This window comes from Tachyglossus aculeatus, chromosome 21, assembly GCF_015852505.1.
Source record: "Tachyglossus aculeatus isolate mTacAcu1 chromosome 21, mTacAcu1.pri, whole genome shotgun sequence".
Classification (NCBI taxonomy): domain Eukaryota; kingdom Metazoa; phylum Chordata; class Mammalia; order Monotremata; family Tachyglossidae; genus Tachyglossus; species Tachyglossus aculeatus.
In genome coordinates this window covers 61844354-61870417 of record NC_052086.1, presented here as the reverse complement: position 1 = coordinate 61870417, position 26064 = coordinate 61844354, and the positions used below count along the sequence as shown (strand labels likewise).

The 26064-nt window shown below is 48.8% G+C and overlaps 1 protein-coding gene across 3 annotated transcripts; it reads right to left on the bottom strand.

Annotated features, from left to right (window-relative positions):
* Positions 1-1378: 1378 nt before the first annotated feature.
* On the bottom strand, positions 1379-25573 carry TMEM184A (transmembrane protein 184A). Of its 3 annotated transcripts, none has more exons than XM_038762922.1 (9): positions 25456-25573; positions 9889-10149; positions 7354-7519; positions 6586-6676; positions 6078-6153; positions 5844-5935; positions 4415-4584; positions 3381-3578; positions 1379-2977 (listed from the first exon to the last, which is right to left on the bottom strand). In XM_038762922.1, the coding sequence occupies exons 2-9, from the start codon at positions 10147-10149 to the stop codon at positions 2736-2738; spliced, it is 1296 nt and encodes a 431-aa protein (XP_038618850.1). In that variant the 5' UTR covers positions 25456-25573; the 3' UTR covers positions 1379-2735. The 3 variants fall into 3 exon arrangements, with proteins under 3 accessions (XP_038618850.1, XP_038618851.1, XP_038618849.1); XM_038762923.1 differs by lacking the exon at positions 25456-25573 and adding an exon at positions 12115-12136; XM_038762921.1 differs by lacking the exon at positions 25456-25573 and adding an exon at positions 11806-12091.
* Between the last annotated feature and the right edge of the window lie 491 nt (positions 25574-26064).

The following is a 26064-nucleotide window of genomic DNA, read 5'->3' as shown; positions in this document are numbered from 1 at the left end:
GCCTATTGGGTGTGGCCTCAGTTCCTTCACCTGTAGAATGGGGGTACAATCCCCAATTTCCCTCTTAGACTGTGAGCCCTGAGGGAGGCAGGGACTGGGTCTGATGTGATGGTCTTAGATCTACCCCAGTGCTCAGTACATGGTAAGCAGCATGACCTAGTGGATAGAGCACAGGCGTGGGAGTCAGTAGGACCTGGGATCTAATCCCGGTTCTACCGCTTGTCTTTTGTGTGACCTTGGGTAAGTTACTTCACTTCTCTGTGCCTGTTACCTCATCTGTAAAATGAGGAGCCCTATGTGGGATGGGGCTGTCCAACGCACTTACCTTGTATCTACCCCAGTGCATAATACAGTGTCTGGCACATACTAAGCACTTAACTAATACCACAATTATTAAGTACCTAATAAAAACCATTATTACTCCAGTGGCACAATGCTCCCCCTACCTACGATCACTTGCTGCAGCAGGGCAGAAAGGGGACCGGAAAGCAGCCTGGACCCCAAAGAAATTCCCAACCATTCCTTTCCCTCTGTATGGGCTTCAATAAGGAGATGCTCAATAGGGTCTTGTCCCTGACCTTCTTGACTCATTCCTGCCAAAAGCAATGACCATAAAGTCAGCATCTTTTGGTGTTGGCACTCCCCCACAGCCTTGCCCTCTGAGCCTCTCTGCTTTGCCAGCAACAGTGGCCTTGATATGCTATCCCAAATGACATTTCCAGCCAGCTCAGTCCAGCCTTGACTGAAAAAAAATCATTCTGAGTACCTTGTCACATGCTTCTCCTTGCTGTTGGTCTCATGAATAGTGGTGGTGAAGTAGCAGGTGGATGGCGGGGATCTAGGGGATAAAACTTGGGCTGGGCATCAGACTCCCCAAGAGTCTAGGCATGTTGAACCCTCAGTTTAGGCAATTTCCCCATAAGTAAGGATGAGCAGATCAAGTGTACTGAGGGGCATGGGCTAGGCTAGGTCACCACCTAGTGGGTAGAACCCTGCTTCCAGGAGAGCTGGCTCCCAAAGTCATGTGCTGGGGCTGGACCTTGACTCCCACTGGGATCATGGGAAAATGGTTAGGAGGGTGTTTTCCTCCCAAATGTGGATAAACACTTCCTGTCTCCCGACTGACCTTGTGGGAATAAGAAGGATCACCTCTTGGCAGTGCTCTGAAGGGCTTGGAGCAGTTCAAAGAGAAGGGGCTGCTACAAGAGCTGCTCTTATCGTATTATGCTTCAGACCAGGGGAACAGCACCAACCGAAAGCACGGACACCCTTCGGGCAGCAGGGGATGTCTTTCCCCGGGAGCAGTCTGGACTTGACCCCACTTTAGGTTCCAGTGGGAAAAAGGACCAGACCCCAGAAACAGAAGTCAGTCAACTCATTAGAAAACCAGCACATTTATATTTATAAATAATTGCAATTCGCTTACTGCTGATTGTGGCATAATGAGGAATCCCCAGCCTCAGTGGCCCAGCTGGGAAAGGATCCAAGCCCAGATTGCCTCCATCCCCTTTTCTGGGCAGAAAGAAAAGGTAGCTTCCTAAGTTTGAAACCTAAGAGCTAGATTTTTCAGGCACTACCATTTAGAGAAAGTGTGCTCTCTCTCTCTCTCTCTCTCTCACACACACACACACGCACACACACACACACACACACACACACACAATCAAAGCCATCCTCCAAACAACACTTCCAAGACCAAGTTGAGAATTCAGCACATGGAGAATCATTCAGAGACCTTTCCAGGGAGGAGAGGCAAGGACAAGACACTGTTCCCTTTACAAAATAGAAATCCCCCACTTCTGAATATTGGAACCTTAGAAGTCCGGCAGAGAAACTTGCCCCTCCAACCAGTCCCAAGCACATTCAGCAAATCTGAAAGCAACAGGTCCACTTCCTCTCCACTACTGGACTCCAATGTGTCCCTGAATGACTCAGTCATGGTGGGGGCAGGGAATGGGCCCAGTTTGGTGGCAGCTTGGTTTCAGGTGAATTCCCTTGGGGTTGGGGTTGGTGATTCACACTATGATTCATGCCTTTGGCCCTTGGGGGCGTTCCACAGTGAGTGTCCTTGCTTGGGTACTGTACCCCTTAAGGTCTTCTGTGCCTTGGCTGCAGCTGGGGGTGAGATTTGCAGATAAAAATCAGTGGGAATTTCCACCCAGCGTATTGACCAAACAGCTCCATCCTTGAGTGATTCCAGGTAATGAGGCCATTAGATCTGAGCAGAATGGGGCATGGTTCATTGTAACATGGTTCATTGTAATGGAAACTCAGGGGGTCCTCCGCTCCTCTCCTTCCACCATCAAGAAGTAGTTCCAGAGGCCTTGCAATGGGTTCTTTGCAACTCGGAGACACGTGAGATCTATTACCCAAGTTCAGGGAAATCAGCAAGAAGTATGACCAGCCCTCAAGCTTTTCTTGCTACCTGACAGTACCTATTACAAGGCAGAACCCTCTGCCACCTTTCCCAGATGGCAGCTCTCCTAGAAATTCTAACAGAGACAACAGTCCCCCCTTTGTGCTCCCGGACTCAGGTGGCAAAGACCCAAGAGGGAGTCCAGTAGTGTCGGGCTCTTTGAGGAAAGATTCCTCCTCTAATCTCATTGCTCACCCTCTCCCATCCCCACACCAAGAAACCATTTTCCATCGTTGGTCCTGGGTGAACTGCATTGGCCTGTGCCCAGGAACTGTGCCACAGGCAAAGAGGGATTATATCCGGTGCTCTCTAGTGGTCCCTACAGCTCATCCGAAGGGATCAGCTCCCTCTTCTCGATGCTTTTGCTCCTCTTGACGCTGGGTGGTATGGGGGTGGGAGTCATAGACCCGTTTTGTCCCAGCCCCTTGGCTTCCTGCATGGATTGCTGGGTGTATTGCTGGTAAGCAGGAGAGAAGTTGTGGATGGCATCCTGGACAATGTCCTGGGGGCTTATGGTCTCCTTCAGCCCGCTGGAGATGCTCTGCATCGGGGCCACATTCACTGAGGGGGAAGGAGAAAGCAAAAATGAATCCAGGACAACTGGGGGCAGTCCCCTCTTTGCCAGCAAGGGACGGACAAGCAATGCTTTCAGCTGTAAGCCTGCCTTTAATAAAGCTCCACAGATTGCCACTTGTGCACTCACTCCAGGCAAGTAAGGAGTTAGGCCAGTTGGGTTGAAAAAAAACAAACCAACTCTGCTTTCATGTCATTTAACTAAATAATAATTCTGGGATTTGTTAAGCATTTAATCTGTGCCAAGCACTGTCCTAAGCACTGGGATTGTCCCGTATGAGGCTCATATGTGAAAATTTGGAGAAGCAAGTTATGTCCCTCCTTGGTTCCTTCCCCAGGACCAACCTAGCTATGCCCTTCTTGGGGGGGAATCAGGGCTGGGATGGATTACCTGGTGAGTTCTCCTTCTTCTCCCAGTACACTTGGCAGGTGAAGGCATAGCGTAGGGCGATGGCGGCAAAGAACATCTCGATACAGATGATGAAGTTCTGGTACCCAGCAGCCACCGTCCCAGCCCCTACCTCTTTGCCGTTGATGATTTGCATCTCGGGAATCACCCCAAACTTCTCCAGAATGGCCAACAGCATCCCTGGGGGGAGGACAGTGAGCAAGAGGGAGAGAGAGCATGAGTGAGAGTGAGATAGAGAGAATATGCATGACAGAGACAGATGAGACAGAGAAGGAGGAGCTAGGGGATCACTGGTGGGGACAGAGAATCAATCAATGGTATTTACTGAGTGGTGAACACGGAGCTCTGTATTAAGCACTTGGGAAGCATGCAGTACAACAACAAAGTTGGTAGATACATTCCCCGCCCAAAGAGGCTACTCTATGCCCAGCTAGGCCTCTACAGGGTTCAGAGTTCAAGGTGGTTGGCAGGGAGTAAAACCCTCCCCTAACCTGAAGAGTCTACATGCTTCTTCCTTTAGGGCTTAGATCTGAACCCTCATAGCTACTGGGAAGACTTGATTCAAAAAGCCCAGATGGGCAGGGCAGGGGGAGGCCCTGAGGGCAGCAGGACAGACAGATCAGGAACAACAGGGCAGTCCATCCACTGGGCTTCAGTGACCATGCCAGGGCAGGATGGGGCTGTTTGAACTCAGCTGGTCCTGGAGAAGGAACCAAGGCTTCTTTCTGCTCCTCAGAGCTGTCCATCCAACCCCTTCCCTTGAGTGTTGACTCTACAGTGGATGTTGCTCCAAACATAGGGTCAACTATACCTATAACGTTCAACTACAAATCATTTTGGAAAAGGCTTAAAGTATCTACTCTTCCCAAAGGATGGACGGGCCTTGGTATTTCAGAGCAGCCAGCAGTGGGTTCACTCCTGGGACGCCTTGTCTTGATTGGCTGAGACATTCCTCCCACGTGGAAAAGGAGGGATAATGTAGGGAGCCCCCACCCCCCAGCTCCCCGCACACCCACCTTGCCAAAAGGATAGGAAGATGACGGCTTTAATGGTGAGAAACTTGAGAACTGGCTCGAAGGGCCGCAGCAGCTCCTTGGTAGCAAAGTAGAAAAGGAACAGAGCATACAGGGCCAGGCTGACCGAGATGTTGTAGATGATGGTGACGTAGAGGTAGCCACTGTGGATACTAGCAGGGGAAAGAGCAAGCCAATAGCCAGGGCTCAGACCTGAGGTCTTGCTTCCCTCTCCCTCCTTCCCTTCAGATCCCAGGCCCTGGGGGAGAAGACTGGAGAGGACCTCTTCCCCAGAGTGGGCCTGAAAGGTGTACATTGGCCTGCAAGATGACTTATTATTACTACTATTATTGTATTTAAGCACTTACTATGCATCAAGCACTGATCTAAGCACTGGGGTAGATATGAGTTAATCAGGTTGGACAGAGACACAGTCCCTTATCCCCCATGGGACTCACAGTTGAACTAGGAGGAAGAACTGGTTTTGAATCCCCATTTTACAGTGGAGGAAACTGAAGCACGGAGTAGTTTAGTGGCTTGTCCACACAGCAAGCGATTGGCAGAGCCCAGAATAGAACTCAGGTCCTCTGGTTCTCAGGTCCATGCTCTTTCCACTTGGCCACGCTGCTTCTCATGACATTTGTTAAGCACTGAGCTGAGCTCAAGGGTAGATACAAGGTAATCAGATCAGACACAGTTTCTGTCCCTCATGGGGTTCCCGATCTAAGGGAGGGAGAGCAATATTGTTTCTGTTCTCCAATTGGCCTGGGATTCTTCTTTATAGAACATACTGAAGTGTAAAAAAAAAAAAAGCCAAAAAACCTAGAGGCAGGGCAACTGACCAAATGACTGCTCCCAATACCTTCCGACAACCTGTATCCATGAGTCCCAATAACGTGCTAAGTAAACACTGTGCTGAAAGTACCCCCACATTGTCTGGCCTGTGGGAGACAGCCCCTCTGTTGCCCTTTATGCTATGCCTGTAATCCCTGCACTTACCATACCTCCAGACCTTCTCCTGGAAGAAGCGTGGCCCAGTGGCCTAGGAGTCAGAGGGCCTACGTTCTAACCCTGGCTCTTCCATCTGTGAGCCCACTGTTGGGTAGGGACCATCTCTATATGTTGCCAACTTATACTTCCCAAGCACTTGGTACAGTGCTCTGCACACAGTAAGCGCTCAATAAATACGATTGAATGAATGAATGAATTTGTCTACTGTGTGTCCTTGAACAAGCCACCTAACTTCTCTGTGCCTCAGTTACCTCATCCGTAAAATGGGGATTAAGATGGAATCCCCTGTGGCACATGGCCTGTGTCCAACCTGAGTATCTTGTATCTACTCCAGCACTTACTGCAGCCCCCGGCACATAGAAAGCACTTAAATACCATTAAAAAAAATGTCCCAGCCCTCGCTTTGGGTCCAAATTCTTACTTGAAGTCTCCATCATGGTATTTCCCAAACATCTGCAGTATTATGGTGACCAGAGACATGATGGGTTTCACAATGCAAAACTGCAGGGTCGCCTGTGGACAGAGGGGTTGGGGGAAAAATAAAAATAAAACACACACTTCCCATGACTGGGCCCAGCTCTGGGGAGACTGCAGAGGATTGACTGGGCCAAGAGCAGATCAACCCGAAGGTATGTCCTCTGCATCCCTTACTCACTTGCTTACAGAAGCGCAGGAAGCCAATGGAATAGGACATCCCCTGCAGACAGCAGGTCCCGTAGATGCAGCTGGACCTTGAACCAGGAAAAGGACAGAGCTCATGAGCACTGACAACAGGCTAGCCACTGGTGGAGGGGGAGGTCCTGAGGGCAACAGCACAGAGAGATCCAAGGGAATCTGAGTCCAACCCACCCATACCTATTCATTCATTCAATCATATTTATTGAGCGCTTACTGTGTTCACAGCACGGAAAGTACAATTCGGTGATACTCATCCCACACTCAACCCCTCCTCTATCCTCCATCTCCTCAGGCTGAGAGAACCTGATTAGCTGCTTAGAGCCAAGCACACTGACCTCAAAACACACATTCATTCCCCAGAAACCTTAAGGAATTACGCGACAGAAGTTTTTTTCATTTCTTCTGCCTCCGCCCACACAGCCAGGGTCCCAGCCCCAAGACTCCTGGGTTGGAGTGTGATAGCCCAGTGGGGCAAGCCAACTTACTTGATCAGCTTTCCGCGGATCTCTGACATGATGGCGCTCTCGCCGCCCAGGTACTCAAAGCACAGACTCAGGAAGCTGTAAATGACGAATGCTGGTGGGGGTGGGAGAGTTGCAAAGATGGGTGAACTGCAGGGACAGGCCCGCACGTGAGAGCGTAAACCCCTATTGGCAGGAAAATCAGAAACAGCAGAAAGGCCTAGTGGAAAGTGCCTGAGCCTGGGAACTCTGGGGTTCTAATCCCAGCTCTGCCAATTGCTTGCTGTGGGATCTTGGGCAAGCCTCTTAAATTCTCTGTGCCTCAGTTTCCTCACCTGTGACATGGGGGTTCAATATCTGTTCTCCCTCCTACTTAGACTGTGAGCCCCATATGGGACAGGGACTGTGTCTCACCTGATAAATTTGTATCTACCCCATCTTCGAGAACCGTGTACCAATAGCCTTGGGACCACTATACCAAGAGCGCCATTCCACGGGTCCCTCATTTCTGGGCCGGTGATACCTGCCCCCAAATGTCGCCCAGGGCGGGAGGGGTGCACAAGAGGATGAGCCGGCAAGCAGACCTCAGAGACTCAAGGCCGCAGAGAAGGAGCGGCTGAAACGGGTTGCCATGGAAACACGGCCGGGCCTCCCTGCGTCTCCGAGCTCCTCTAAGTCACCAGGACCACTTGGGAGGCTGAGATTCCCTGAGGCGGCGCTTGCCTCGGCTGGACTCAGTCCTCAGAATGGTCCCTCTCCCCGTCCACGGCCCTTGACGGCCTCCGCTCTCACCTTCGTAGCAGTCACGCACGGTGTTGAAGTAGACATAGTACTGGTGGCTGCCGAGGAGGAGGAGGCTGAGCCAGGAGTCGAAAGAATAGATGGGAACGATGAAGAGGAGCCGGATGATGTAGCGCTGCTCTTGGGGCACGGTGTAGAAGCGCAGGTGCAGGTAGATCTGCGTAGAGGGACGGGAATGGTCTGTCAGCACCCGGCCTCACAGGACGGACTCAGGGTGGAATGGCTCAGACGGACCAAGCTTTCTCACATCTTCTGAGCCTCCCCGTGCCCCTGAGCCTGTATTAAAGACCCACTGTATGAGATGTTGAAGGAAAACAGACGCAATACCTGCCTCCAAAGAGCCTGTGGTCTAAAGAGAGGGAATCCAAGGAGCTGGGTTCTAATCCCAGCTCTGCCACTTACCCACTGCAGGACTCTGGGCAAGTCACTTCACTGCTCTGTGCCTCAGTTTCCTCATCCGTAAAATGCGGATCCAATACCAGCTCTCCTTTCTACTTAGACTGGGAGCCCCATGTGGGACAGGGACTTAGCACTTAGTATGGTGCTTGGTACAAAGTATAGCACTTAAATAACATAGTTATCATTATTACTATTATTATTATTACCATCCAAACATCTGAGCCATACCAACCCACAGCCATCTCTAGCACTTACATGCTAGCACTTAGCCTTCCTCAGCACTTGTATAGAGGTACATAAAATCAACTTTACATTCCGTTATCCTATTTGTTAATATTTTTATGTCTGTCTACACCTTTAGAAGGCAGAAAAGGTGTCTCGTGCTTCCCAAATGCTTCGTACAATATGTTGCACCCAGCGGGCACTCAATAAATGCCGTTACTACTGTTCCTGCTCTTCGGAGGAGGTGGACTTTAAAAGAGTTTTGCAGGAAGAAAGGGTTTTGAATTGGTAAAGAGGATGGGGTAACAGAAGTTGTTTCCCTTTCATTCCCTCTACTACTATTACCGCAAAGAGCATCCTTTTCCTTCCCTAAAGGCTTTGGACATTCCCAGCTCCAACAGTGCCCTCCCTCCGCTGTTGGCTGCAGCCAGTCCTCAGACCTAAGCCTAAGAGGGCCTAAGAGGTTTTTGAGGGGTGGGTCATAGGGCTCCCAATACCTCTACCATTCTTTAGGAAGACCATCCAGGAGATCGGGAGACTGTAAGCTCATTATAAGCAGGGAATGTGTCTGTTTACTGTTGTACTGTACTCTTCCAAGCATTTAGTACAATGCTCTGCACACAGTAAGCCCTCAATAAATACAACTGAATAATGAATGAATCTAGAAGAGCAGCAGATACAGGTTTGAGGGTGACTTTATCTGAAGAAAAAGAAATGAGGGAGAATGGATTTGCTGCCTTGGTAATCCCACCCCAATGCTAACTTTCTGATGCAAAGAAAAGCCAAACCAGTGACCTCACATTACCATGAATCCCCAGGTTATATAACCAGCTGTCAATTATTCAGTCAAACAGGGGAGGACATAAAATTCACAGATAATCCAACAATTTTAGCTAAGTTTCAACCTCCTTCCTTGAGAAGGAGAATAAAGAAAAGGAGAAGAAAGAAGAGGAGGAGGGGAAGAGGAATAAAAGAAGGAGAAGAGGAGATGGAGGAGGACCAGGATCTGAATAGTCTGTCTTCAAACTGGGAATGATCCTGAAGAATGAAAGACTCACTGCAGGCATGGAATCAAGAGTCCTTGGCCCCAAAGACACAGCCTTTGTGGGTCTCCCTCCCCTCTAGACAAGCCTCCTTTTGCTCTCCATTGGACCAAAAGAGCAGTGGGGCAGGGAAGAAGAGGACAGATTACATTCTGGAGCGTAGACGAAGTCCACCGAACTGAGTGGTGTCAGGAGCCTAGTGGCAGAGTGCAGGTGACCCCTCCGCCTTGGAGGCAGCAGGCATTCCCTTCTCTCCACAGAGCCGCTGGCCTCACTCCCAGGCACCAGAGCCCCTAGGGCCAGGAGAGACTGAGCAGCCTAAACTCTACTGCTCATCAAGCCCTTCCACCAGGCTCACCAAAGCCTTACAAGGCTCCAGCCTCTCTTCCTAAAATCCTGGACCTGGGTGGTACTTCAAAGGGTCATCTCCTTCAGGAAGGACCTAAACAATCCAAGCCTTGGTTCATGTGGCCAAGGTCAGGGCTGGGGAAATCCACCTGACTGGGGCAGATCTGATTTCCATGCTGGTGAGTGGCAGCTGACTGGAGTTGACCGATGGATTCCCCCCTAGAAGGCAATGATTGGGGTCATGGGCCTATTGTACTCTCTCAAGTTCTTAGTATGGTGCTCTACACATAGTAAATGCTCAATAAATACCATTTATTGATTGATTGGAAGGTGCACGTTCTTTCAGGATGGATGGGGAGTGGGAGTGGTACTTGGTTCTCATGGGCTTTCATGGTGTCACTTCCTCTTCCTTGGGGAAGACCTCTTCCTTTCCCTCCACCAGCCTCCCTAAGATGGATGCAGGGCCAGGAGGAAGGCAAGGAGAGGCATGAAGGAGGAAGTAAGGAAAGCTTACCTGGTGGCAGGTGAGCACCAGTGCTGACCACACGAAGACTCCTGAGATGCCCCGGGCAGCTGGAGTGGTCAGGAAAATCTGCTCACCGCCTTGAGAGCCATTCCAGAGATTGCCACCCTGGGGGGCATCCTCACTGGAAGCGAGCATGGGGTCCTTCATGGAGAGGAATCCAGACTGCAGTAGCCCCACGGCTAACAGGGCGGGCAATGCAGGGACTCTGTTGGGGGAGGTCCCGTTGCTGAAGGCCAGGGGGTGATTCATCTGGTGAGGGGAAGAGAGGAGAAAGGGAGCAAAGGTGAGTGGCGGGAGGCAGGAAGTGCTAGGGGGAGGTGAAGCATAGATCAGGGCACAGGGACAGAAGGAGACAAGAGCAGCTAAAGAGGAGGAGCCTGAAGGAGTAAAGAGCAAAGCAGACAGCAGCAGATTGGTGGAAAAGGAAAGGTAGAGGGGGGGAGGAGGAGGAGCTATTTCAGGAGGACTCTGGTTCTAATACCTCTGCAGCCTGTACCTATACCTATCACTCCTCTGAGCCTCAGCCCAGACCTAAAACGCCCCTGAGCTCCACCCCTTTCCTTTCCCACAGCACCTGAAATTCTGATCTTGCTAGGATAATTTGGAGCTTTGAACTACACATACGGGTGAACTTTTGATGAGTTTTGTCCACTCAGCTCAGCCCATATTGAAGGTAAAATAAGTTTGCCTCGATGACAGAGCATTTGAAAAGAGTGCCTCACTTGTGGATGTTCAAGGTCTAGAGAGGCTTCTGAACTCTGTGAGTGCTTTGTGGATTCCTAAGGGCCTCCCCTCGGCCCCCCTGCCACACACCACACCACACCACATCTCCTCTCACTCTCCTTGTGGGGCAGAGCTCTTATCTTCTCCCCTCTTCACCCCACGTGACCCGGGTCCCCACTGAAGCAGTGTGGCCAAGGTTTGACGGTGGTCAGGACGGCCTTTTGGGAATTGGCCAAGAGGCCGAGCACACCCATTTGGCCCACCCCTTCAGCCACGTCCCTATTCCTCCTGCCAGGAGAGAGCACCCTCTTCCTCAGTCAGATCACAAGTTGTGAATGGGACTCACAATCAACCCTAGGAAATAATCCTGGGGAAGTCCACGGTCCATGGATTCTCCCCCTCCTACTCCTGTGTGGAATGGGGATAATAATAATAACAATGGCATTTGTTAAGCACTTACTATGTGCAAAGCACAGTTCTAAGTGCCGGAAGGGGATACAAGGTGATCAGGTTGTCCCATGGGGGCTCACAGTCTTAATCCCCATTTTACAGATAAGGTAACTGAGGCACAGAGAAGTTAAGTGACTTGCCCAAGGTCACACAGCTGACAATTGGTGGAGCCGGGATTTGAACCCATGACCTCTGACTCCCAAGCCCGGGCTCTTTCCATTGAGCCACGCTGCTTCTCAGGAAACCCTCCTCCCTTACCCCCACACCCCCTGTGGCCCCCCGCCCCCCGTCCCCGACTCCGTCTCTCCTTCTCTGAGACTAAACTGTTGTCTCCAACCTGGGCACCCAAAGTGGCAGCCCTTCATGTGGACTGGTCTTGTTTGAGTACTTCCTTCGGGCTAGACCAAGGGAAGGGAATAGTAGTAGGCATCAGCTCTCTTCTGATCATGAGAAATAATCAGACTAACATTCATCATAATGATAACACAGACAATAATGAAACTAACCCTTCCCCCAGTCCTGCTGGTGCATTCAGAGACTGCATTATGGGCACCCAACAGCAAAAGCAAGATTCATTCATTCAATCGTACTTTCTGAACACTTACTATGGGCAAAGCACTGTATTAGGTGCTTGGGAGAGTACAATACAAAAATAGACACATTCCTTGCCCACAACTAGCTCATTTATGCCGCTCCCCAGCCCCGTCTGCCATTGCACTAAATCCCTCCTACCTTGCCCCAAAGGATGCTCCCAACGGGGTCACCTCGGCAGCCAGTGTCCCAGCGACCGCAAACACTCCCATCTTGGGGACCCAGGGCGGCCCGGGCGGAAGAACACGTGCCCCCGGCAGAGGAGACAGCCCCACGGCAGGAAGGGCAGCCAACACCTGACGGCTGGCCCCCCGAAACTGCCAGCTGCGTGGAGCAGGGGAGGCCAAGAGGAAGAGGTGGGGGAGGAGAGAAGAGCAGCAGGGAAGATTGAGTTACCAGGAAGTCACCTGCGCTGCGTGCCAGCCTCACCCGCCTCCCACAACTGTGTACCTAGCTTGGGCCTGCCTCCCAGCAACCTCCAGGGGCCTGCCAGCCTCGCCCTCTCTTGTACACGCCATCAGGGCGGAAGAGGAGGAGGGAAAGTGAAGCTGCTTTGCCCTCCCCAGCCCTCCGCCTCTTTCTGTGTGTTGACACTGAATGCCCTCCCTCCCCTGTGGTTGAAGGAGCAGCAGCTGTGGCCCTGGAGCTGGCAGGCCTTGCAATGGTGTCCCTCTGAGCCTGAAGATGGCAGCAGCTCCCTGCCCATCCCGTGCCCACCGGGAGAGTTTCTCTGGTAGCGAAAGGTGGCTAGCTGGCTGGCTAGGGGGAGCCCGCTAAGGAGACTTCATTATTACAAGAATAACAGTAATAACTGTGACTTTTCTTACGCGCTTACTCTGCACCAAGCACTTTGCTACCCTCTGGGGAAGATACAGTACTATCAATTAGGACACCGCTATCTCATCATCATCATCACCATCATTAATCGTATTTATTGAGCGCTTACTGTGTGCAGAGCACTGTACTAAGCGCTTGGGAAGTACAAGTTGGCAACATATAGAGACAGTCCCTACCCAACAGTGGGCTCACAGTCTAAAAGGGGGAGACAGAGAACAAAACCAAACATACTAACAAAATAAAAATAAATAGAATAGATATGTACAAGTAAAATAGAGTAATAAATATGTACAAACATATATACAGGTGCTGTGGGGAAGGGAAGGAGGTAGGATGGGGGGATGGAGAGGGGGACGAGGGGGAGAGGAATGAAGGGGCTCAGTCTGGGAAGGCCTCCTTCCAGACTCTCCCCACCGACCTCTCGCCCATGTCCTGCTTCTGGCCTGGAACGCCCTCCCTCCTCATATTTATTCAGTCAGTTGTATTTATTGAGTGACTACAGAGAAGCAGCGTGGCTCAGTGGAAAGAGCATGGGCTCTGGAGTCAGAGGTCAGGAGTTCAAATCCCGGCTCCACCAATTGTCAGCTGTGTGACTTTGGGCAAGTCACTTAACTTCTCTGGGCCTCAGTTACCTCATCTGTAAAATGGGGATGAAGACTGTGAGCCCCCCGGGACAACCTGATCACCTTGTAACCTCCCCAGTGCTTAGAACAGTGCTTTGCACATAGTAAGTGCTCAATAAATGCCATTATTATTATTATTATTACTATGTACAAAGAACTATACTAAATACTTGGGAGAGTACAATACAACAATACACAGACACATTCCCTGTCCATCCAAGAATTACTGTCCTACTTTTCAAAGCTTTGAGGGCACATCTCATCCATTCATTCATTCATTCGTATTTATTGAGTGCTTACTGTGTGCAGAGCACTGTACTAAGCATTTGGGAAGTACAAGTTGGCAACATATAGAGACGGTCCCTACCCAACAACGGGCTCACAGTCTAGAAGGGGTAGACGGGCAACAAAACATGTGGACAGGTGTCAAGTCATCAGAATAAAAGTCCAAAAGGCTTTCCCTAAGCCCTCTTTTCCTTTTCTTCAACTCCCTCCTGAGTCACTCTGAGTGGCTCCCATTATTCATCCCTCCTCCCAGCCCCACAACACTTATTTACATATCTATAATTTATTTATATTAATATCTGTCTCCTGCTCTAGACCGTAAGCTCATTGTGGACATGGAATGTATTTGTTATTTTGTACTCTCCCAAGTACTTAGTACAGTGCTTTGCACACAGTGAGCACTCAATAAAAGTGTTTGATGGGCTGACATCATCCCTGGCCTAAAGGGGGTTCACAGTCTAAGGGGGAGGGAGAACAGGTATTTTACCCTGATTTTACAGATCAGGAAACTGAGGTGGTTTAGACTGCCATTTCACAGAGGACTGGGAAGTCTTGAACCAACCGAGGTCCAGAGTAAGGCATGGACAGTGTGCAGAGAATGTGTCTGCCAACTCTGCTGCACTGTACTCTCCCAAGCACTTAGTACAATGCTCTACATATAGTAAGTGCTCAATAAATACCATTGATAGTTTAATAATGGCGATAGCCGGTACCTTGTCTGGCAGCAGCAAAAGGAAAACAAGGGAGAATGAAACGATGGATCTTGCTGAGGTAATCCACACTGAGCAGAAGGCCAATGATCCACCCAGCTTTCTCCAAGCTTCCTTCTGGGGCTGTCCGATGGCCAAGAAAGGAAGTAATTCACATTTGTGTTGATTAGCATTCTGACTGCCAAACTGCGGTAACTCTTCTAGTCTCTTCAGCATCTCTTGGCCAAAGCACTTGGAAGTCACAAGGTCAACAACAACACTCCTAAAGGAACTAAGCTTCATCTTCCTGATTTTCCAGGTGAGGAAACCAAGGGAGAGAAAACCAAAGTCCAGTCATGAATGCATCATCTGAACAGGTATGGGAACTTGGGTGTTCAGCCCCTATCTCCTGCCACGAAGGGCCCAAGTGCACATAAATGTGACTTTTGTTAAACACTTAGTATGTGCCAAGCACTGGGCTAGATACAATCAGTCCTACTTGGGGCTCACAGTCAAAGATGGAGAGAGAACAGATAATTAATCTCCATTTTGCTGATGTAGAAATTGAGGCCCAGAGAAGTTAAGTGACTTGCCCAAGGTCACACAGCAGGCAAAAGGCAGAGCTGAGGTTAGAACTACGGTCTCCTGACTCCCATGCTTGTGCTGATGCCACTGGGGTCTGAGCCAACTGACAGCTTTTACCCCATCCCCCCGTGGGAGCACCTAGCTTGGCTATTAGGTCCTGTTATTTGAGACAAACTGGTCTACCAAGTAGGTTGTTGGGTAGGAACTTAGCCGAGAGATGGGCTGATAATGAACGAACTGGGGTTCCGTACTGGTGGGGAGCTCGAGATAAGACAAAAGATTAATCAGATGCTCTGAATCTTTCACTAGGCCTGGGAGAAGGGCCCTCCCCCTAAGAAAACACAGCTCTTTTACGCGTTGGAACACGACAGTTGGTTGAAATGTTTACAGATGGGGCAAGACACCCGGCTGGATCCTACCCAGGAATCCAGACTGGCTTTTCTGGGCGTTGGTGCCTGAGACTTTGAGGCCGCTTCTCATTCTCTCTTCCACCAGAGTCCCCTGCAAGGGTTGAGTGCATGGGGGACTGTCTTAAATAACGATGATGAAAAGTGTGGTGTTTGTTTAGCACTCACTATATACCAAGAACTGTTCTATGTGCTAATAATCAGTGAGGAAATATTCCCTATCCCATTTGGAGTTTACAGTTTAAGTGGGAGGGAGGGAAGGTATTTAAATTCCAATTTACGGATGAAGAAACTGAGGTATAGAAATGTTAAGTGCCTTGCACAGGATCACACAGCAAGTAAGTGGTGAAGTCAGGACTAGAACTCGGATAATAATTGTGGTATTTGTTAAGTGCTTACTATGTGCCAGGCACTGTACTAAGCCTTTACCCCAGGCACTGTACTGGGGTAATTGGGTTGGATACAGTCCCTGTCCCATGTGGGGCTCACAGTTTTATTCCCCCTTTTACAGATGAGATAACTGAGGCACAGAGAAGTGAAGTGACTTGCCCGAAGTCACACAGCAGACAAGTGACAGAGTCAGAATTAGAACCAAGATCCCCTGACGCTCAGGCCTGTGCTCTTTCCACTAGGCCATGCTGCTTCCCCAAAAGTCAGGAAAGCGGAAATTCTCTTTACTGTCTTCCCTCTCCTCCACCCATCCAGGCCAACATCTCAGGCTCTATACTCCTTCCATGCCCACTGACCATATCTTCTCTTGTTCAGGGATGAGTGGAGTAGAAACACTGAAAAGGGAAAAAGAACACACTCTCAGAGCTGAAGTTTTCTTTGGAGGGTTGCTCTGCTGTCTGATCCACAAAGCCAAAAAGACTAAAAGAAAATGGTGAGCCTAGGGAGGGGTGATCAAGGACATTGTAAACACCTCTACTAAATTGTTAGCTCTTTATAGGCAGGGATCGTGTTTGCCAAATCCATCGTATTCTCCCAAGCACTCAGTACAGTGCTCTGAGCTTATTAAGTGCTCTCTAAATACCATTGGATTGATCAACTGATCAAGATGGAAATTACTGAGCTTGTCCATAAGACTAGACAAGCTTTGCAATGCTGGAAATCCACAACTTCCGAATGGCAACTCTTTGGAGAGGTCCTGAATTCAACAACGCGGGGAATGAGAAAAGGCCTCTGTATCTACAGAAATAGAACTCACCCACCCTTCCAGTGCTGAAAAGGGCAAATACTGCCCAAAGGAACACGAGGCTGCCTGTCACTGGGGAGGAGTCTCGTGACCCCCTGCCTCAGTGGTCGAGGTTGAGACATTTGCAGGACCTTAGAGATCAAAATGACTGCTAATTCTCTTGTACTGTACCCTTCCAAGTGCTTAGAACAGTGCTCAGCATGTATTAAGTGCTCAATAAATACCATCGAAAGATCCCAAGCACTTATTACAGTAGCTTTCAGCCAGCTGAAAGCCAGCCCCCTACTCGTTTCTCCCCAGAAGGTGCCAGCAGTTGTCACTCAAGCACCTCTCCACCTCCACCAACTCTCCTACTGTGACCCGCATTTCCCCTCAAAATTGGCAGAAGTGGGGATGCTCCAAACCGGGGGATTAGGCTGCTCTGATGAGAACATTCATTCAGCTGTATTTATTGAGCACTTACTGTGTGCAGAGCACTGTACTTAGCGCTTGGGAAGTACAAGTTGGCAACATATAGAGACGGTCCCTACCCAACAACGGGTTCACAGTCTAGAAGGGGGAGACAGAGAACAAAACAAAACATGTGGACAGGTGTCAAGTCATCAGAACAAATAGAATTAAAGCTAAATGCATATCACTAGCAAAATAAATAGAATAGTAAATATGTACAAGTAAAATAGAGTAATAGATCTGTACAAACATATATACAGGTGCTGTGGGGAGGGGAAGGAGGTAGGGTGGGGGGGATGGGGAGGAGGGGAGGAAAAAGGGGGCTCAGTCTGGGAAGGCCTCCTGGAGGAGGTGAGCTCTCAGTAGGGCTTTGAAGGGAGGAAGAGAGCTAGCTTGGCGGATGTGCGGAGGGAGGGCATTCCAGACCAGGGGGAGAACGTGGGCTGGGGGTCGACCGCAGGACAGGCGAGAACAAGGCACAGTGAGGAGGTTAGCGGCAGAGGAGCGGAGGGTGCGGGCTGGGCTGTAGAAGGAGAGAGGGGAGGGGAGGTAGGAGGGGGCGAGGTGATGAACAGCCTTGAAGTGGAAAGAACGTGGTGGGCGATGGTTGTGGTGAGAGATAACGGGGACCTGAGCCTGCTGGTCTCCAAACAAAGGCAATCAGCCATGGCCCGACAACCAGAATGTCCCCTTGTATTCAGCAATCACTGGAGGAAAAGTCACTCAGACGGGCCCACCGACCCAAAAGAGGAGAGGGGACAGCGGAGAAGGAGTCAGGTCTGGTCAGAGAATCAGTACCATGGGGGAAACTAACTTTCGCACACCATCATTTAAAGAACAGGCATCCCATTTTTCCCTCTCCATTCAGGGCATCGCACTGGATTTGTTTTCACCTGCTGCCGGGGATGACAAAGTACAGCAGGATAGATTTTGTTTAGGCACAAGGAAGAACTTCTCAGCAGTAAGGGTTGCCAACTATTAAATCAGGTTACTAGCTGAGGTGGTGGAGTCAGGATAACTATCTATTGATCTAGAATGAGTTACATGAAGCCTGCCTGAGAAACAGGTCATTTTCCAGCAGTTAATGGCCCATTATTCTCCTTTCAGAATACTTATTCCAGGATTAATTCCCCTCTCTCTGACCCCTGCCAATAACCATCAGTCATAGGAGTTCATCACCTTCTACAGAGCTCTGTCCCCTCCTGAAATGATCTACACCCCCATTTTATTCCAATTCAGCACCAAGCAGCCATTCATATTCATAAGCAGCTTCGGTGTGCCACAGTCTGGTTCAGAAAATACCGAAGACATTAGTCCGCCTTTATCCCCTCTCCTTTCCTCAGCTGTTCCTTCCAGCTTCCTCTCCTTCCTTCTCTAGCTTCCCAAAGACAAGAGAGTAACTGTCCAGCACCTCCCCAGGCCCCCTTGCAGGGAATGTCTGGCTTTTATTATGGGTTTTACTAGCTCCTCCATCCCAAATTGCAGCTCACAAGCAGGAACCCCGGGTAACCATATTCACTGCCCATTCCAAAGGGGACTATTACTGTTGGAAAACTTAATTAACAGTTTATAACAACACTAATTAAAAATAAAACCCTCTGCATAGGGCTGAGTTAGAATTCCCACTTCTGAAACCTAATTAGAAACCAGCTGAGCAGGGAGACTGGTCATTTTCAGGTAGGTTAATGACCCATTTTCCTCCTTCTCGCCCATCAGGTTCAGTGAGAGAATGAAGAGGAAAGGAGGGAAAGGGGCAATTTTCTTTCCACAGGAACATCAGGAACACTAGAGAAGCAGCCTTGCCTAATGGTTAGAGCATGGGCCTGGGTTCTAATCCTGACTCTGCCACTTGTCTGCTCTGTGACTTTGGGCAAGTCACAACTTCTCTGGGCCTCAGTTACTCATCTGGAAAATGGGGAGTAATAGTTTGAGCCTCATGTGGGCCATGGACTGTGTCCAGGCCCGGCACATAGTAAGTGCTTAAATACCATAAAGCACACACCCACATACACAAAAAAACTATGGTTAAGACAGCCAATAACCCCAAGTTCCAAATTTCACTTTCTCTCAGAGAGGCAGCGGACTGCAAGTTCCTTTCTTCTGCTCCACCTGGAGATCTGCCCTCCACCTGAGTGAGAAACCCTTTGCCAGTGGTGAGGCGGGCAAGGAGAAGGGCCTCAGATGTGGCAAATCTCGGGCCGTTTCCCCTCCAGGTGTAGGAGTCTAGTTGCAAGTAACAGGATGGTTATGCCGAGATCTATTTACTGGGAAGAAAGCAAATTGGATTTGGAAAGCAAGGCGGTGTGGGAGGTGGGGTTCCTAGGGAGAAAGTAGGTGAGAATCTGATTGCACTGATTTGGACAAGAAAGACTGAAACCTTCCTGAATTTTAACCTAGTGGCCTGACCTGGCGCTTTTGTAAACCACAGAGAAGGAATGGCGGAAGTAAAGGCCGGCCTCACATGCCACACCCGCTCAGGATAAGAGATCCAATCGATCAGTCATATTTGAGTGCTTAGTGTGTGCAGAGCACTATACTAAGCTCTTAGGAGAGTACAGTAGAACAGATTGGTAGATACATTCCCTGCCCACAACAAACTTACAGTCTAGAGGACAAGCCAGTGTCAGACTCATTTGATTTTTCCTAACCTGAACCCTGAGAAGAATGACAGCTCCTTAGTCATAAGGTTTCAGCTTCTGCTCGTCTGTTCCCAATCAGCCCGACTGCATTGGAGCTATTCCTGCTTCTGATCTCTAAGTTGATGTACGAAAGGTGGTTGGTAGACATTAAAATGTATTAGCAGGGAAATGTTTTTCCTGATCCTTCCAATTCTTTGCTGGTCTTATTCTAACCCTAGGTTAGGTCCTTACTGCCTAATAATAATAGTAATAATACTCATAATAATATAGTGATAACAGTATTTAAGAGCTTACCATGTGCCAATCACTGTACTAAACAGTGGGGTAGATACAATCCAATCATTCATTCAGTCATTTATTGAGCACTTACTGTGTGCAGAGCACTGTACTAAGCACTTGGGAAGTACAAGTCGGCAACATATAAAGACGGTCCCTACCCAACAACGGGCTCACAGTCTAGAAGGGGGAGGCAGACAACAAAACAAAACATGTAGACAGGTGTCAATCAGATTGAGGGTAGTCATGGGGCTGACAATCTAAGGGGTGGGTGAGCAGGTACTTCATCTCCACTTTACAGATGAAGAACTGAAAGCCCAGAGAAGCTAAGTGATTTGTCCAAGGTCACACAGTAAGCAAGTGCCAGAGCTGATATAACAATTGTGGTATTTGTTAAGCACTTACTATGTGCCAAGCACTGTACTAAGCACTGGGTAGATATCAGATAATCACACTCCACGTTGGCCTAAGTAGGAGGGAGCACAGGTACTGAATCCCCATTTTGTATTTGAGGGAACTGAGACACAGGGAAGTTAAGAGACTTGCCTAAGATCACCCAGCAGGTAAGTGGCAGTGGTGGGATTAGCACCCAGGTCCTCTGACTCCAAGGCCCATTCTCTTTTCCACTAGGCCATCCTGCTCCTGATTCCCAGGCCTATGCTATTTCCTCTTCATTACTGTTTTTAATTTTTCTGATGGCTTCCCCTTAACTAAAGTGAGACCATCAAGATGTCCTTCATCGCTTTCAACTGCTTCTCCCCCTGCAGATGTCCCACCACCCCTCACCTACCACACTTCCTGATCTATGCAGCAGCCACAGTTGATCAGCAACTGGGACCCCCACCATGGGCTCAGATGGTCCTTTCTCTTCCTCTCTCCTAATGCTTTTCAGTTCCCCTCAGCCCTCTTGCCCTTCAGGAGGCCCTTCTGCTCCTCTGCTTGTGGCTGCTCTCCAGATAAAGAGCCAGGTTGATGTCACAATTCCTCTTTTATTTTCTTTACCCATTAATACTCATCACACTGTTTGTCTCCAGTTGCTCCTGGGCCCTACAAGAAGGCTTCTCAAGAGCTGTAACGAGGACTCCTTGAGCTTATTTCTTCAAAGACTCCTGCCAATTTGGAGTCCTCAAGTGGCTCTCAGAAACCAAGTGCATTTGCCAATGAGTATTGTTTAGAATAAATACTGTGGACTCTGTAGCTCCTTTCAGAGCAGACCTTAAGAAGAATCAAGGATGAGGTTATGAGGCTGGAGGTGAGAGTACAAAAGAAGTGAGAGCAAAGAGTGGGATATGGAACTGGGAAACCATTCTCTTCCCCTATTGCACACTAGTTTGTATACTTTGTTCCTCTCAAGCCAACCTACTCACTGTGCCCCATTCTCATTTATTCAATAGTATTTATTGAGTGTTTACTGAGTGCACAGCACCATACTAAGTGCTTGGGAGAGTCCAACAATATAACATCTCTCCCCACACTTGCTCACACCCTCCTTTTTGCCTTAAACTCCCTTCCTCCTCCAGAGGACCACTCTTCCACTTCTGCAAAGCCTTTTTGAAATTCCATCTCCTTCAGGAGGCCTTCCTGATTAATCTCTCCATCATCATTGGTATTGACTGCTTACTGTGCTCAGAGCACTGTACTAAGTGCTTGGATGACTACAATGTAGAGTTGGTAGACAAAATCTCTGCCCATAAGTTTACAGACTAGAAAGGAGACAGACAATTCATTCATTCAATTGTATTTATTGAGCGCTTACTGTGTGCAGAGCACTGTATTAAGCGCTTGGGAAGTACAAGTTGGCAACATATAGAGATGGTCTCTACCCAACAGCGGGCTCACAGTCTAGAAGGGGGAGACAGACAACAAAACAAAACATATTAACAGAATAAAATAAATGGAATAAATATGTACAAGTAAAATAGAGTAATAAATACATACAAACATATATACATATATACAGGTGCTGTGGGGAGGGGAAGGAGGTAAGGTGGGGGAATGGGGAAGGGGAGGAGAGGGAGAGGAAGGAGGGGGCTCAGTCTGGGAAGGCCTCCTAATCTCTTCTTCAATCTCTTCTTCATTCATTCAATCATATTTATTGAGCACATACTGTGTGCAGAGCATGGTACTAAGCGCTTGGAAAATACAATTCAACATCAGAGACAATCCCTGCCCACAAGGGCCTCACAGTCCAGAAGTGAGGAGGCAGACATCAAAACAAGTAAACAGCCCTCCGTTGGGTAGGGACCGTCTCTATATGTTGCCAGCTTGTACTTCCCAAGCGCTTAGTATAGTGCTCTGCACACAGTAAGTGCTCAATAAATATGATTGAATGAATGAATATAAATAGAATTATAGCTATATCTACATACCAAAACAAGTAAACAGGCATTAATATAAATAGAATTATAGATTTGCACATATATATACACAAGTGCAGTGCAGTGGGGAGGAGAGGTAGAGCAAAGGGAGCAAGTCAGGGCGATGGGGAAGGGGAGCTAAGGAAAAGAAGGTTTAGTCTGGGAAGGCCTCCTGAAGGAGGTGAACCTTCAGTAGGGCTTTGAAGGGGGAAGTGTGATTGTTTGAATCCTCCTTATTCTCCCACCCAATTGCCACTTTAGCACTTCCCTGGCACTGAGCGTTTAAGTACTCCCAACCCTCTGTACCACTTAGTTACATATGCTTGTGCTCTATTACTTCCAAATATCTAGAATTCATTTCAGTATGTGTCTCCTCTGCTAGATTGTATGTCCCTTGCAGGCAGTCCAGTAGGAGTAATAGCACTTACTGAGCATCCACTGGATGTAGTGCACTTTTCTAATTCTATTGCACTCTCCTTAGCACTTAGTACAGAACTCTGCACACAGTAGGCACCCAGTTAATAATATTGAGTGATTGATTGGGAATAACCTGTGGACAGGGCTTCCCCCTCTCCTCCCAACTTGGTAATAACTGGAATCTGCCTTGGGACCTTTGGAAAATCATGGTTGCAGAAGCAGATTCCTTTCCTAGGAAGAATTTTCACAACTTTCCAGCGATCGGGGCCCGAGTGCAAGAATTGCTTCAAGAGCAATATCCTGTTCCAATGGTTCCAAATTCAAATTCCCTGCACCATCCACTCTTCCTGATTCATTGGCTTTAGGGTCACAGCCGATTCCCAAATTCCTCCCACTGTCAGCCTCCGGGCCAACAGAAGGTGCTTCAAAGTGAAGGTGTTTTAAAAGGTGTTTTAACACGCCCCCTCCACAACCTCTGTCTGATGCCAACACCAGATATTAACTTCCACAAGCAGTCAGGAAGTCACCATCTCCTATATACCCTGGGGAAAGAAGCCAACTGCTCGAACATAGCTACCCTGGAAAAAATATCACTTCCAACACAAAAGATAATAAAATGTGTGTGTGTGTATGTGGGCAGGCATGCAAGATCATGTGTGCATATGTATGGTCAGGCATAATTATAATAATAATGACATTTATTAAGTGCTTACTATGTGCAAAGCACTGTTCTAAGCGCTGGGGAGGATACAAGGTGATCAGGTTGTCCCAAGGAGGCTCACAGTCTTAATCCCCATTTTACAGATGAGGGAACTGAGGCACAGAGAGTTAAGTGACTTGCCCAAAGTCACATAGCTGACAACTGGCAGAGCTGGGATTTGAACCCATGACCTCTGACTCCAAAGCCTGGGCTCTTTCCACTGAGCCACGCTATGTGCATGTGTGTTTATGTATGGGCTTGCTTAAAGGGCCAGACTAGCTCTCCTCTGTCAGTGAGTTCATTCTGGGCAGGGAAGTTGTCTGTTTATTGTTGTACTGTGCTCTCCCAAGTGCTTAGTACGGTGCTCCGCACACAATAAGCACTCAATAAATACAACTGAACGAACGAATAAATGAACATAAAGATCCACAGCTCCTCCTCACTGCTCGGGAAGATGGCTTGAACAGCGCTGGAAACAAAGCGAATCGTCAACTCTGTTAATGGGATCAAAGCACGCACCATAAACAACCAGTCAAGGGCAGAACTCCTGAGCTGATGAAAGAAGGGGAAACTGTGGGGTCAGGGATGCTTCCCTCCTTTTATCACCTGAAGAGCCAACAGGGCCTATTGTGGAATGAGCACAAGACTGGGAATCAGAGGACCTGCATTCTCATCCCAGTTCCTCCACTTGCCTCCTGGGTGATCTTGGGCAAGTCATTTAACTTCTCAGTGCCTCAGTTTCTACATCTGTAGATATTCTCCCTCCCCTTTAGACTTTGAGCCTTATGCGGGACTGGGACAGTGTCTTCTCCGATTGTGTTATATCAACCCCAGCACTTGGCAAATGGGAAGGACTTAAATACCACAATTATTACCATTATGATGATGACCCTATTCAGAATCCACCCTTGAGAAGGGCAGGCTGAGCAGTTCTAACAACTAAGGGATGAGTCTTGGGGACCTCACTCTGTTATGGCACCCAGAGGACAGTAAAATCCAGTCCAGACTTAGTTTTCTGCCCCAACTTAATTCAAATCAACCCTGAAATTCTAAGCTGGATTTATGTTAAGTCTTGTGACAGGGAAGGAAAGGGTGCACGAACCAGCCCAGACTTCTTGCTCTCTCACCACTGCCAACAGAGACTCTGTACTCGGAAGCTCTCAGAAGACCTGGGGTCGTCTCCTTCTCAATCAATCATCTTTATTGATCATTTACTGCATGCAGAGCACTGTATCTAGAGCTTGGGATGTTCAACAGAGTTGGTAGAAATGTTCCCTGCTCACAAGAGGCTTACAGTCTACAGCCTCCTTCTCTCATTCCAAGTTGCCAAGCACCTCCCCTATTCCTAGTGGTCTGAAGACAAGCTTTCTTCCCTAGGCCCTGTTGCCACAATTTTAAAGGAAGAGAGGGTGGGCATCTCAGTATGTGAGGCGACTTGATGTCACATCCTTACCCTGATACCCTTGGCTTTGCCCTCTGAGAAAGAGCAATCTGGTTCTTCCACCTTGTTAGTAACCCTGACACAGACTGCCAGCCTGGGGAGGATGAGAAGGACCAGTTCTCTGCAGGTGAGCATCGGCCCAGGGTGGCAGGGTTACTGAGAGAGAAGGGATAGGTAGGGAGTGAATGAAGGGCCCTTGAAGTGCCAGAATGCTAGGGCAGACCTGAGCTAGGGGAGTTGGGCTAAGGGCATTGCTCTAACTAGGATTTTTACTGCACTGCAAGAAAAAATACTAATAATTATGGCATTTGTTGAACATATGCTAAAATAATAATAAGTGGTAATAATAGTAGTATGTTATACAATTGTTATGTGCCAAGTGCTCAGATAGATATGAGGTAATCAAGTCAGATATGGCCCCTGTCCCACCTGGGGCTCACCATCTAAGTAGGAGGGAGAACAGGTGTAGAATTTCCATTTTTCAGATAAGGAAACTGAGGCCCAGAGAAGTGACTTACCCAGTATAATATATGGGACAGGTACAATCAGATCAGATCCAGCCTCTGACCCAGTCTAAAAGAAACAGAAGACAAATAGCTAATCCCCACTGTGCAGATGAGGAAACTGAGCAGGCAAGTGGCTGAAACAGGAATAGAACCCATCTCCTAATTCCCAGACCTGGCTCTTTCCAGTGGGCCCCACTGCAGGTCTTTTCAAGTAGCTCATCAATCATGTGTCTTAAAACAGTGCTTTGCACATAGTAAGCGCTTAACAAATACAATCATTGTTATTATTATGGGTCATTCCATAGAATCACAGGGTTTAATGAGGGCAGTAGCCCAGACCAAACAGTGAACTTAAACGAACCGCTCCCAGGCTTTGGCACTCACCTTCCTGCCCTTCACCTGCACCGATGCCCCATTTTGATCTTCCCTGGCGGCTCTCAACTTCTGAAGGGGTACGGGTCACAGTCAAACACCCAGAAGCAGAGGAGGAAATCCCAAAGGATGCCACCCTGGTTCCAGGGTGCCTAACCCATCTGGTTTCTGCTCCCTTGCTCCCTGCCCCGGCCCAACCTCTGCCCCAAATACCACTGCCAGGGTAGTAGCTGCCCTGGGAAGCAGAAAACTCCTCCCAGACACCCACCTCTCCCCCCAGCAAACCACTCCCAGGCCAACCCCGGACGGCCTCCACCGCCACCCACCCTTTCCCCTCTCCTAACCCCACCTACCTCTTCCCATCCCAGATCACCAAACCCTTCCCTCCTCCTCTGTCTTTTTTTCCCTGCATCCTCCTTGCCCCTAGGATGGCCCTATCCACTCCCGACTCCAACTCACCTCTCCTGTTTCCCCCTCCCACTCTGCCTGCCTTCCTTTCACCTCAGCTTATTTGTGCAAACACCTGGGCCGGGGGGGTCAGAGAAAAGATCTCTTTCCCTGGGAGTAGTCAAGTTGTGCTGAGGAGTAATGATTAATGACATAGCCTGACAAACATGTTCT